At 43.2% G+C, this 12,872-nt stretch overlaps 1 protein-coding gene across 1 annotated transcript; it reads left to right on the forward strand.

Annotated features, from left to right (window-relative positions):
* The first annotated feature begins 735 nt into the window (after nt 1-735).
* LOC122775165 (Krueppel-like factor 6) lies at nt 736-12,267 on the forward strand. Its single transcript, XM_044034958.1, has 4 exons — nt 736-1,094; nt 4,731-5,304; nt 6,880-7,003; nt 9,013-12,267. The coding sequence occupies exons 1-4, from the start codon at nt 993-995 to the stop codon at nt 9,062-9,064; spliced, it is 852 nt and encodes a 283-aa protein (XP_043890893.1). The 5' UTR covers nt 736-992; the 3' UTR covers nt 9,065-12,267.
* The last annotated feature ends 605 nt before the right edge of the window (nt 12,268-12,872 follow it).

Here is a 12,872-nt window from a genome sequence, read left to right on the forward strand (position 1 = left end):
TGAGAAAGATAATAGTAGTTATAGTTGGAATATACATATTTTAACCAACCATCTCATAAAACGTTGAGATTCACCTTTAGGGTTAAAATTCCAATGTTAAACAATTTATTTTTACTATTTTCACACAGTTGTACGTGTAAATTATTCTGTTTTTGTATTTTTGAAGTTGGCTAATTCAGTGTTTATTCACCGTTTATAACATATGTGGAGCTCATTTTCATAAACATGTGAAATGAATAAATGTCACTTATTCATTCACAGTGTAAAGCAGCAGCAGCAGCAGTAACATCAGCAGCAGCAGTATCAGCAGCAGCAACAGCAGCAGCAGGAGTATCAGCAGCAGAAGTCACTCTCGTGTCTGTGCTGAAATGTGACAGAAAACACGACGAGTGAGAGACTGAGTTGAGTCCGTGGTCGCGGCTCCACAGTCGCCCCCTACAGCAAGAGAAGTGAACACCTGCTCGAGCTCACGCTCCACATCGACTTCCTCCTTTCGCTGCGCGAGGACTCGGGGTTTATATAGCGGCCTAAAAATAACCACAGCTTCACTCCAATGGGAGGCGGAGCTGCTCGGGAGCGCGCAGCCAACCAGCGCGCGCAGGGCGAGTCCACTACGGCTCCGCATTGGCCCGTGCCGCCCTTGTAGGCGGGGCATGAGCGCCCGCCAGCGCATTGGTTCTCGTGGCGAAACGTCACGCGCTCACATGGGGGTGGGTTTGTGTGTAATTTTGAATCGGGGGGTGAAGTTTACAGTCAGTGCGCTGTCCTGACTTTTGCGGACTTCACTGTTTTCGGTGCGATCGCGCGGTGCGTCACACGCTCCAGAGGAACCAGAGGAACCATCCAAGCAAGTGGACGAGCGCACGCACGAGCCGCAGCCGCACATCATACATGCGCACACAGAGCCGGGACTCTCCGCAGCGCGTGTCGGTTCTTCCCCACAGTTTCCACTCCGTTTGTCCGCGTCTCGCGCGCTGTTTCCCGGGAGCGACATGGACGTGATCCCGATGTGCAGCATCTTCCAGGAGCTGCAGATTGTGCACGACACCGGATACTTTTCTGCGTTACCGTCTCTGGAGGAGTACTGGCAGCAGGTACACGCGCACACTCACACACACACACACTGACACTCTCACACACAAACACTGACACTGACACTCTCACACACACACTCACACGCCGCTCAGGCTCAGTCCACGCAGGCACGCACGCATGTGACAGCTCGCCTCGCGCTCCGCTCCTCTCCTGTCCTGCGTGTGCGCGCGCGTCAATGACTGTGAAGAAGCGCAGAAAGTGCGCGTGGGGGATGTCGCTAATGTTTATACGTGTGCGTGTTTTATTTTGGGGAAGTTGCACAAGTTCCTTTTTATTTGTTTTCTGTTATTTCTTCATGTTGGAAAACAGCACTTTGACTTTGTTGCGTATGAGCACATGAGAATGATACTTGTAGTTTTAGTAACAATAATAATAATAATGTCCTCGCGCGTGGTTGTGGTGAAATGTGGAGTCAATGACAGCGAGTGAAAAACAAGCCGTGTTTGCACATTCAGCGATTGAATGGCGAGCCTTTCGTCTTTGCGCGTATCTCCTCCTCCTCCTCCCTCCTCTCTCTCTCTCTCTCTCTCTCTCTCTCTCTCCCTCCACCCCCTCTCTACCTCTCTTGATCTCTCTATCTCTGTCACACAAACACACACACACACACAGACAGATTTGGCACAGTCATATATGAACCTGTGGAGATTTCATTTACTGTGAAAGGAAAAGCTAAATTTAGTGTCTTGTTTAGTTTTTGGGAAATGAGTCTTCTTTTTCTTCTTCTACTACTTTTTCTTCTTCTTCTCGCGGCTCTTAAAAAAGCTCTCGTGGGATTTCTGTTGACATTTTGCAAGCGCTCACATCCCACAAAATTCTACTTTTAGACATGACACAGATAGTTTTTGTCTTCACATGCGCTTATTTTTTCTTAGATGGAACATCGTCATAGTAATAATAATTATTATAATAATCACGGTTAATTCTGAGTCTGGACTGTTATTTTGAAAATCCCCACGTCCTTCTCTTTACATACATATATGTATATGTTGTCTGTGAGAAGCTTCCACTTCCACTTTTTTACAGCCCATAATTGATTGACTGAGTAATTGACCTCTGAGTTGATTTTAATAATCAATACATTAGTTTCAGTCCAGGTTTTGTAGAATGTTTGCTCCTGAAATGCGAATATTTTCAGTTTTCTTAGCTCATTGACAGAAAACTGAGACATTTGTGCTCTGCAGCTGTTCATCTGTTATAAATCAGTTATCAATATTTATTGATGACGGATGGATCAGTTTAATTGAGTTTTTCCTGTGATTTCAGCTTCTTAAATGTCAGTTTTGGGAAACCACAGACGTTATTGATCAGTGTTTTTTTTTTATGAAGGAAACACAAACACATTCTGGGATTTCAGTGTTTGAGGAACGTTGTCATTGTGAGATTATGGATTATTCATGAATCTCCAGATTGACTGTGTGTTTATACATCATTTTCTGATGTTTTATGAACAAAAAGAAGCGAACGCTTCATTGATTTTGTGAAAACAATCATCAGCAAACAACTCATTGATTATGTGACGTATGAATGAATGAATGAATGTCTCCAGACTTTACTTTCCACTTTTCCGACTCGTTAAATCCGATGAAAACGCTACAGTGATGTGAAAAACTCTCTCACTCTGTTGTCACGGTGACGGTCAGAAAACTGTTCTCTCCTCGTCCTGTGGTGTCCACACGACAATTAAACCAGCTTATAACTTATACTTTGGCAGCACAGGGCCAAGTGGGAAGGGAACTTGTCTTGTAACGGGAAGGGTTTCCAGCTCGAGTCCATACCTGCTCACTGCTCCTGATTCTAGGACGCTTTGTTGTAGAGCATGAGTTTAATGCAGACGTAAAGTGTAACCATAATAAAAACCATTTCTATATGCTCATCTAATCTTAACATAGTCATATCATGTGATCCCTTTTTTAGGCTCCGCCCTATGGGTTCACTGGTTGCTTTACACACACACACGTAAGTGTGTTTCTTTAATAGAAAAACGCAGCTCGGTGTTTGAATCTGCTTCATTAGGAAATTGCACAGGACCATTAGTCGCCCTGGAATCTGCCCTCTGCTCACTGATGAAGTGCTCTCTCTCCCTCCCTCTCGCTCTCTCCCTCCCTCTCTCCCTCTCTCTTTCTCCCTCCCTCTCTCCCTCTCACTTCCTTTTCAAATAAGAAGAAGAAGAAAAAGCCCACACAATCCTCAGCAGCAGCAGCTCCTGCAGTATTCATGCCGGGCTTTTTATGGACCCCCGTGAACTAGACCTCCCTCCTCCCTCCCTCTCTCTCTCTCACCCTCCCTCTCTCTCCCTCTCTCGCTCCCTCCCCAGTGTGCTCTGTTATTTCTAGCGATGCCTCAGAATGCATTATTAAATCCACATTACGTTGAATAATTGATAGATTTAAAAGATCTACAAGCACTTCCCTAACCCACAGGAGGGGGGGGGGCACGCAGTTCTGTAGCATATGTAAATTTCATGACAAGCCCCAACACACACTCACATGAACACACATTTGCACGCTCTCTGTAAGGAAACGTGTGTGTGTGTGTAATCTTTCCTGATGTGGTCCCACGGGGCTTCCGTACACTCGAGTCTCCGCTGCATAGGACATTGTGTCTCGCCTTCTGATTACCCAGGCAGGAAGGAAGCAAGGAAGGAAGGAAGTGCGGGGGTCGCAGCGTGGCCCGCCGCTAACGCTAAAAATAAACCAAATTTTTTTTTTTTTTTTAAACTTACGAAATCGATAAATATTGTAATACAATGTCAATATTTCAAGATCAGGGGTTCCCAAAGACTAGGCCAGGGACACAGATGGGTCGCAGGAGATTATTTTTGGGTCCCCCCCAAACATTTTTTGCTGAATTTTCCCCAAAAACATTTAAAAAGTTTTCTTTTCCTTTCATTCAACAATTCAAAATGATATTAAATGTTTCATTAAAAGGGTAAAAACATAATTTCAAGGCCCTTGAAAGTTTTTGTAAATGGTTCCTAAATAGACATGGGTCATTGAAAGTGAAGTGTCTCCCATGTTTGTTACGACACCACCTACTGTTTCATGTCCTGCGTCGCTTGTAGACGAGGCTACGCAGTACATACGTGGACTCATGATCTTAATAGCGGTGTTTTGGACACTGTCTCCCTCCCCCTCTCTCGCTGTCTGTCTCTCTCTCGCGCTCTCTCTCTCTCTCCCTCCACCGCTGATGTGTGATTCCGTGCAGAACAACGAGCAAGTAAAGTTAAAACAAAGGGAAAATGAAAATTCCAGGATTTCTGTCTTACCAAAGACAATTACAGAATTTCTTTGACAAAGTTCCCACAGACAGTCACTTGTCCTGATGCAAAACATGGACAAAGACAAAGCTCTTACAAGTTGCCCTCAAACCTAAAGCTGTGTCAGGACATTTGGTTCTTAAATTTGAGTGGAATTAGTCCTGGAAAGTCCTTGAATTTAACATCAGCCAAGGACTATTCTCTCGTTTCTTAAATATCCACCATTGGTCATCTCCAGTGTCTCAAAGTGGTTTCCTTTCATCTCTCAGCCCCACAACATCAAACTAAAACAAAATCATTGGGTATTTATCTGGTGTCAGGCCTCGGGCTCTGTGTGCTCCGGTCGACTCACTGCTGTCTCGTCTTCTCTCCTCCACAGACATGCCTGGAGCTGGAGCGCTACCTCCAGAGCGAGCCCTACGTCTCGGCCACAGACCTCAAGTTTGACAACCAGGAGGACCTGTGGAGCAAGCTGATGCTCGCCTGCGGGGACAAGTCCGGCGATGCCGACCCAAAGATCCCCCACATCAAGGAGGAGGAAGACAATCAGGACATCCAGCACGTCGACGCCGGGGGGTTCCACTCCGACGCCAGCAGCGAGGCCTCGGACAGCTCCGAGGAGCTCTCCCCAACCCTCGACTTCGCCTCCGGCTCTTTGACGGACATTCTGGGCGACGGCGGGGAGGACCTGGGCTCGGCCATCATCAGCACGCCGCCGTCCTCGCCCGAGCTGGCCAAGGACAGCTCCGGCACCCCGGGGTGGAGCGGGATACAGACTGTGCTGCACTCGCCCGGGAAAATAAGGACAGGGGGAGGAACGGAGAGGTCGGGGCTGACCAGCGGGGAGGCGTCTCCCGACGGCAGGAGGCGGGTGCACAGGTGTCACTTCAACGGGTGCAGGAAGGTGTACACCAAGAGCTCGCACCTCAAAGCACACCAGCGCACACACACAGGTAAAAACACAGTTGTGTGAGTTTGTCCGTCTGTCCGTCGTCTACCACTCTGTCTTCCACATGAGGGTTTGTTGGAGGAGCTGGAGCTAATTCAGAACGTCTAATTAACCTAATCCCAAATTTTGCATGGTTTTGGACCTTGGGAGGAACCCAGAGAAAACATGCAAATGATCCTTGTTTGTCCCGGAATCCGAACCTGGTGACCTTCTTGCTGTGTGGCAACAATGAAAGCCACCGCTCCTCTGTGTGGCACCAGACTTTTAAAATACATTTAAACCCAATAATCTGTCTGAAAACTGTACCAAGGCCAATTTGTCAAAGTCAACTCGACAAAAACTCTCCTGCTCCTTCTGTTATTTAGCGGCTAAATCCCAAATATGGAGAAAAATCCAGTGATTCATGCTCTAATCAGTTTAAAGATTTAAATATGTTGAAGGACAAACCCAGGAAGAAAAGAAAGATTACGACAGACAGGACAGATGATGGCAATGAAGTGGTGGGAAAAACTGAAAGGAGACATATCGCCACCTAGTGTAGCGGAGTCACACACACACTTCATCCAGTGTGGACAAGGACATTTGTCCAATTCCACACAAAGACGACTGAACTGTTTTATTTATACGGTGTTTTTGTCTCGGGTCCAACGAGTGAAGACGTCATGTTTTTTTGTTTTTTTTAAAAGTGAAAGTAGACGAGGATTTCACGGTCAAAGTCGTGAAAAAGGCTCCCACATAGTTTGAATTGTTTGTTGGGAGGAATGCCCTCAACTGTGACCTAATTCACACAGAGGATCGTGACTTCATGCGGAGGGGAGGGAGGGAGGGAGACAGAGAGAGGGAGGGAGGGAGTGCTTTTGTGGCCGCACAGCACCCAAAGGATGTGGATCCTGAAAACAAATCAACAGTTCTCAGATTTCACCCTGGGAAACGACTCGGGAGACGCAGGCGTTCGCCATTAAAGACAAAGACGAGAGAGAGAAAAATAAATAAGTTGAAAGAAATGATGGGAATCTGACATTTGCGCTGTTTTGTCCGGGGGTTCAAATGTGAGCCGTTTCCCTCATCACCTTTGACCTTTTGCCAGGCGGCCCGGGTTTACAGCTGTGTCGCCCATTAGCAGAGGAAGAAGTCACATTCCAGACATCCTTCACAGACCACGTAGCCACAGGACCATTAGGAATCTCTCTCTCTCTCTCTCTCTCTCTCTCTTCATTACATAAGCCGTCTCCTGCAGCAGGAGCCTTACAGCTGCATAGCACAGCTCTCCAAAAACCCACAAGGCACCAGGTCGTTTTCCACTGGAAGGCACAGTAGCCCGACTGCAATCTGCTTAGCACCTGCTTAGGATCATATTTTCCTCCTGAAATCCTCTCTGTAATTCCTTTTCCGCTTTGTAAAGACGTGTAAATGTTGGTTTCTGTCGTGAAATGTCAACTATTGCAGCGCCTGTGGTCGGTCGCTCAGAGTTACTCCACTAAATCTGATTAAAACCTACAGAAATCACATTTATTGAGTCTCAAGACGCAGCAGAACATAGAAATGAATGTCCTGACTCCACTTGCTGTGACTCTCGCAGGTGAGAAGCCCTACAGGTGTTCATGGGAGGGCTGCGAGTGGCGCTTTGCACGGAGCGACGAACTCACCAGACACTTCAGGAAGCACACTGGAGCCAAGCCATTCAAATGCAGTCACTGCGACAGGTGAGTGTGTCCAGAGTTAAGTCCAGAGAAAATGATGAAAAAAACAAATAGGGGACAAATGTCAGGATTCCCACATCCCAGTCACCGGGAAAATTCCTTCCAGTTTTTTTGTTAATTTACAGAATATTATGTTTCACACACAGTGGTGAACTGAGCTGCAACTAAACGACTTTTCACGATTCATCGCTTGGTCTATAAAATGTCAGATAATGTTAAAAAAATGTCCAACCTGGTTTTAATGATTTATTTGTTATCTGGAGCAAATATATTCACATTTAAGAAGCTGAAACAATCATAAATCTTCGTTTTAATGTGAAAAAAAGCTTCAGTAATTGTTTCAGCTCTGCCCTTAACGTTTGACCAAAGTGCTGTACAGAATGAGGTCAGTAAAAGTCAGTAAAATAGAATCATAAAACACATAAAAAATGGCTTTACAGTCAAGCTTAAGCGGTGAAATGGAATAAAAACGGGATTGAATCGGCATTTCTCATTGAATTTAAAAAGAAAAAATGGAAGAATGTATTTGAAGCCTTTGCAATTTGATAATTGCCGTCAAATTATGATTTAAATTTGAAAAAAAATGGATTGTTCTTGTTCCACAGAGGGTCCAACAGGGGCCAGATGGATAAAACCAGAATGTAATGACCCAAAAACACATTTAAATGAGTCTAGAACCTCCACTGCTTCACAAACAAAGACTTCAAATTACTTGAAAGGTCAAGGATGGATGGTTGAGGTCAAGGGTTTTTGATGATAAGAGTTCAAGTGGGAGTGGATGCTTTTATTTGATCAGGCGAAACCTCAGTGAGCTCTTTATCGCCCCCTCATGCTGTTATCGTAATGACGTGGACTCTGACCCTGAAGCTAACACTGTGAAAGCTAAAGCAGTAAAACACTGGTGTTATTATTTGTTTGTATCACACCTGCACTGCATGGTGAGAACAAGCTACTGAGGCTAACTGATAATAGCTAGAAGTTAGCGAGTTAGCTAATCACAGAAGAGTGAAAGTGAAGCTAAATTTCACTTTTCTGTGATAAACAACACTTTCCAGTGTCACAGCTGCTGCTGTTGCTAGCTTTTACAGACTATTTTGACAAGACGGAACAGCGAGGACTCAGACGCAGAGGTCTTTTAATAGTCTTTATTGACACTCTTAACAATTCTCAAGGCAGGTCCTCTTTGCTGAGGAAAAATAACAGCGTGGCTATGAAAACCTAAAGCAATTTGCGAGCGCAACGCTCTACAAGAGAGACGTTGCGGAACTATAAACGTGGAACCAAAAATCACTCCGAAGAGGAAACAAACTTAGACTATGGTTATCCTAAATAACTTAAACAGAAAAACAAGGCTCTAAAAAAGAAAAGAAAGAAAGAAAAGAAAACAATCTCTAAGCACAATCCTAATGATTGGCGATCCTTAACTAACTAAGAATGAAATCAAAACGCAATCTAAATGATTGGATCTAAAAAGTTAAAGGTAAGTCACAATCCTAATGATTGGAATTCCTAAAGAGGCTGTGAAAATTAACCAACAAAAAATGTCTCCCAAGGAGGAAAAATACAAATAAAACATCGCTCACAAAGAGGATCAGAAACTTTGAGAATTCTGTGGCTGTGACGAGGAGCTTGGGTGATCAGGCATTGGCGATGACACACTGGCACTGAAACAAAGAAGCAGAGAGTTTTTAAGGTGCACATGGCTTGATTGTCTGCAGGTGTGTGTAATCAGGCCGGCAGGCCGGCAGAGGAGGGGGCAGGGCAAGCTGCCGGAGTGACATATTTGTCCCTAGCTAAAATTTCACTACTTTCTATTATTTCTACTGTATAAAGAGTGTGCAGAAAAGTAAACAAATAACTAATAAATGAATGAATGAATAATAATCAGAGTCACCTTTTTGGTAACAGTGTTACTTCAAAATGCGGCACTTGGTATAAAAAGTTAAAGAACCACTGGAAACAAAGAAAGAACCACAAAGTGAAGTCTGAACGTTTTCTTTCTCCCTCCTCAGGTGTTTCTCCCGCTCTGACCACCTGGCGCTGCACATGAAGAGGCACATCTAAGATGGCCTTCCGTGTCCAGAGAGCTCTGAGGGATGATTGCGGTTGATTGTCGCGTCCTGTTGGGGGATCGGCGAGGCCGGTGTGTCCTGGGAGCGCTAACGGGGGAGGAACACCGCCGTGTTCCGGGCAGCGGAAAAAACATGAAGCAAACGCAGGCTATTATTTGCACCATACTTAGTGCCTCCAACACCTCGCTGTGGAGATTGCTCTTGAAAGGCTTTTATGGAGGAGCGCGGGGGGGAAGGGGAGAGACAGACTGCTGGGAAAAATCTGGACTGGAGACGACGGGAAGAGACTCTTCTGTATGGTGTTCGACGCTTTTTTCCTGGAGGATTATGGGACTCTCGTCGGGGGAGGTGGGGGAGGGGACCCGTGCCTCCGATGACCGTGTGTTTGCCTGTGTGCATGGGGACTGCGAGTGCCTGTGCTGGCTTTGTGGAGCTGACGGCGCTTGCATTGTGGAGACGTGAGCGAGTGAATGAGTGACGCCGCGTGCTGTCATGTTTCTGTGTTTTATTTGGGAGGGTGAATATCGTTTCTGTCTCTCTGCGAATGAATGCAAAGCGAGCGGCGAACAGTTCTGTGCGATGAGTGTCGCGGCTGTGGAGACGGGGCGGGGGGGTCGGGTCGGGTTGTTTGGTTTTCAGAGGGCGCCCCCTGCGTGCCCGGAGGTGGAACAACAAGCTTCCCCCGATTCACAAGTGGGAGTTTGTTTTGTTTAGTGCAGCTACTAAATGTGCAATGTATGAAGTGGCCCCGTATGAAACCATACACGCTATAAAAGCTCATTTTATTGTCCATTGTGTAAGCTCTGTATCTTTAAAGAAAATTGAAAACAAACAAAAAAAAGGTTGTAAACAAACAAACAGTTATCACCATTATAACAGACGTTGCATGGGATCAGGGGATGTGTTTTTGGCTTACGTGTTTGCTTATAGGACGACACAATTCCACTCCAGAGCAGCTAGCTTCATATTCTGCTACCGTAGTATTTACAAAACACATAAGGCCGTCTTTCTTTGTTGGGAAAACCACTGTTGCTTTACTTTTGGGATTTTTTTGTTCCTTTTTTTCTTCACTTCTGCTTCTTCTTTTTTTTTTTTTTCTATCTGTAAATGCACTGTTAACCTTACTGATGCCTTATGTAAGTGGCCTTGTCCTGTTAAATACATCACTCTCTCACACACACACACACACACACACACACACACACCGGGGTTAGTCTAGTACTGAATAGCTTTAGAAAGGCTCTGTTCAAACACATTTTTCTTTCTTCTTCCAAAATAGACTCACCTAATCTCCAGAACAATAACAATAAAAAAGATAACAACAATAACAATAATAATAGTAATAACTATATATCAGCTTCATAACGACTGCCATTTTTACATTTCTGTGCATATTTCAGTGTCGGATTAATTGCGACTATATCGGAAGCTTTACTACTATGTAGTACAGAGGTACAGAGAGTCCTGGAAACATGTTCTCATGAAAGGTGGCGTCCCCCCGAGATCCATTTACATAAACCATTTCCATTAAATATCATAAAAAGAAACGGTAACAATAATGAGTCTGTTCTCATGATGTGTTTTGGTTTAAATCTCCCCCTCAGGCTCGAGTCTGCTTCTTTACTCAGTCCTGCTTTGAAGAACCGACCAAAAACCAGTTAAACCAGTTCAGCTGTGGCGCAGGGTCATGTGGTGAAACTGAGCAGAGACCAGGTTTCATGTCAGTGCCGAGACCATATTTATGTCACTCAGTGCATGTTCTTCACGTCCCGTCACATGACATTGACACACTCCTCCGTCTTATCTCGCAGATTTTAAAGTTGAGTTTAAAGCCACGATGTCAGTATTTGTGTTCAAATGTGTAACAGTGCGTTTACACCAAAGGCAAAAGCAGATTTTTAACGCGTTTCTGTTACGCTAACACAACCCACAAATATCAGGAGAATCTCAACACTGATTGGCTTTCGCAACATTAGTGTAAAGTGAAGCAAATTACGCAATTAACGGAATTTGCATCAGCCAGCAAATTTCGCGAAAACCTGCATGTGATCATTTTTCCGCTTCTCTGTGTTGACGTTAAAATCTTGACGTTAAGCTTTTGCTTTTTCACAATTTGCTTAATTTTTCACAAGAACTGTGCAAGTCACACACATTTTGCAACTAAAGCATTTTTGCATTTACATTGGACGCAATCTGGATTTAATTGAATCTCATTGTATTCTCAGTGCTGATTGGCTTTTGCAAAATTTGTGAAGCGTGACTTTTTTCAACTTTGACATAAATGTCACATATTTGTGTCGCGTCATTTTGCAAGATTTGCGTCGCCTTGTGAAATACGTCTTTTGGCTTCTTCGCTTTGTCCTTTGACGTCATTTCATTGTCGTCACTTTTATTTGTTTGGACAAATGCTGGTGATCGGACAAATACTATTTGCCATTGTTTTATCGTGCTAAGATTTTTGCAGTGCGATTGGTGTGAACGCACGGTAAGATTTATGGGATAGTCGGGGGGGGTTAACGCATCGGTAATATCGTCGTCTGTCACTCAGTCGTTGACATCACAGGTAGCCTTGTTCTCACTCAACAGCTGTACACAGGTGAACCTCAAGAACATCGTGCGAGAGAATCTGTGGGCCAACGTTTTTCTTTTTACACTGAGAAGATTTATGTCAAATGCAAAGATTATGTACATTGTAAACTAAGAGAATTTTGTATGGAAGCTTCTATTTTGAAAGGGTATGGGACCAAAAAAATGATGAAAAAAACAAAAGAGTGCAAACGTGTTGTTTCCTTACATGAACCAATAAACGACAAGAGGCTGAAGAATTATTGTAACATAGTCGCACTCCTTCATTTGCTTCTCTGACACCATTTTTTTTTTTGGTTTTGATTTGACTGAAGAAGCAAATGTACATTTCAAAAATTTAAAATAAAAAGGCATCATCAGCACCTGTGGCCTCGATCATCAGTCAAAAAAATCAGATAGTGAATGGTTCTGGACACTTGAATTGTTCTAATTTTGCATTCTGGTGCCTGCTGAGTATTATGTTTGTTTATTTGTCTTATTTTATTTTATTTTATTATAATTATTTTAAAAATTTGCCATGTGATGTTTTTTTGTTTTTTCAAAGACGCCCAACCTTTACTTCTAGAATCTTTATGAGATAAACACGGGGATTAAAATTTCAAAAAACAATTTGGTCTATTTTTGTTTTGCTTTATGTTTAAACAAGATTTTATTATTTTATTTTAATTTTTGAATTGTTTTGTAAAATAGTTTCTGTATGAATGTATTTTTTATTGGAAAATCGATAAAAAAAAAAGAATTTATTGGATCTACAATGTTTGTTTGTTTTGTTTTTTATACATTCTACATACTGGACCTTTAATTGTGCAGCCTTTTTATAGTCGTGACCTAGAATTTTTTTTAAAGAACTCAAACAATTTGACCCTCGCGTGACTGGAAAAACCACTCTGGTTCCACTCCACTCGTTATGTTAAAAACAAAACAAGGAACACATAAAATTTAAATATAATGTAAATTTACAGCAGTAAAAACCTCATAAATGAATCGGCCGCGAGGGAAACTTAAAATACTAATGAACGTCCAAAACACAGCAGGGTTAAAAGAAAACAGGTATTGTATATGTACATATATATATATATATATATATATATATATATATATATATATATACATATATTTATATATATACAGTATACATATATACATAAATACTAACAGAATGAATGAATGAATGCAAAATACTAAGTAGTACAGCTATAAAAAGGGGATGATGA

This window comes from Solea senegalensis, linkage group LG1, assembly GCF_019176455.1.
Source record: "Solea senegalensis isolate Sse05_10M linkage group LG1, IFAPA_SoseM_1, whole genome shotgun sequence".
NCBI classification, from domain to species: domain Eukaryota; kingdom Metazoa; phylum Chordata; class Actinopteri; order Pleuronectiformes; family Soleidae; genus Solea; species Solea senegalensis.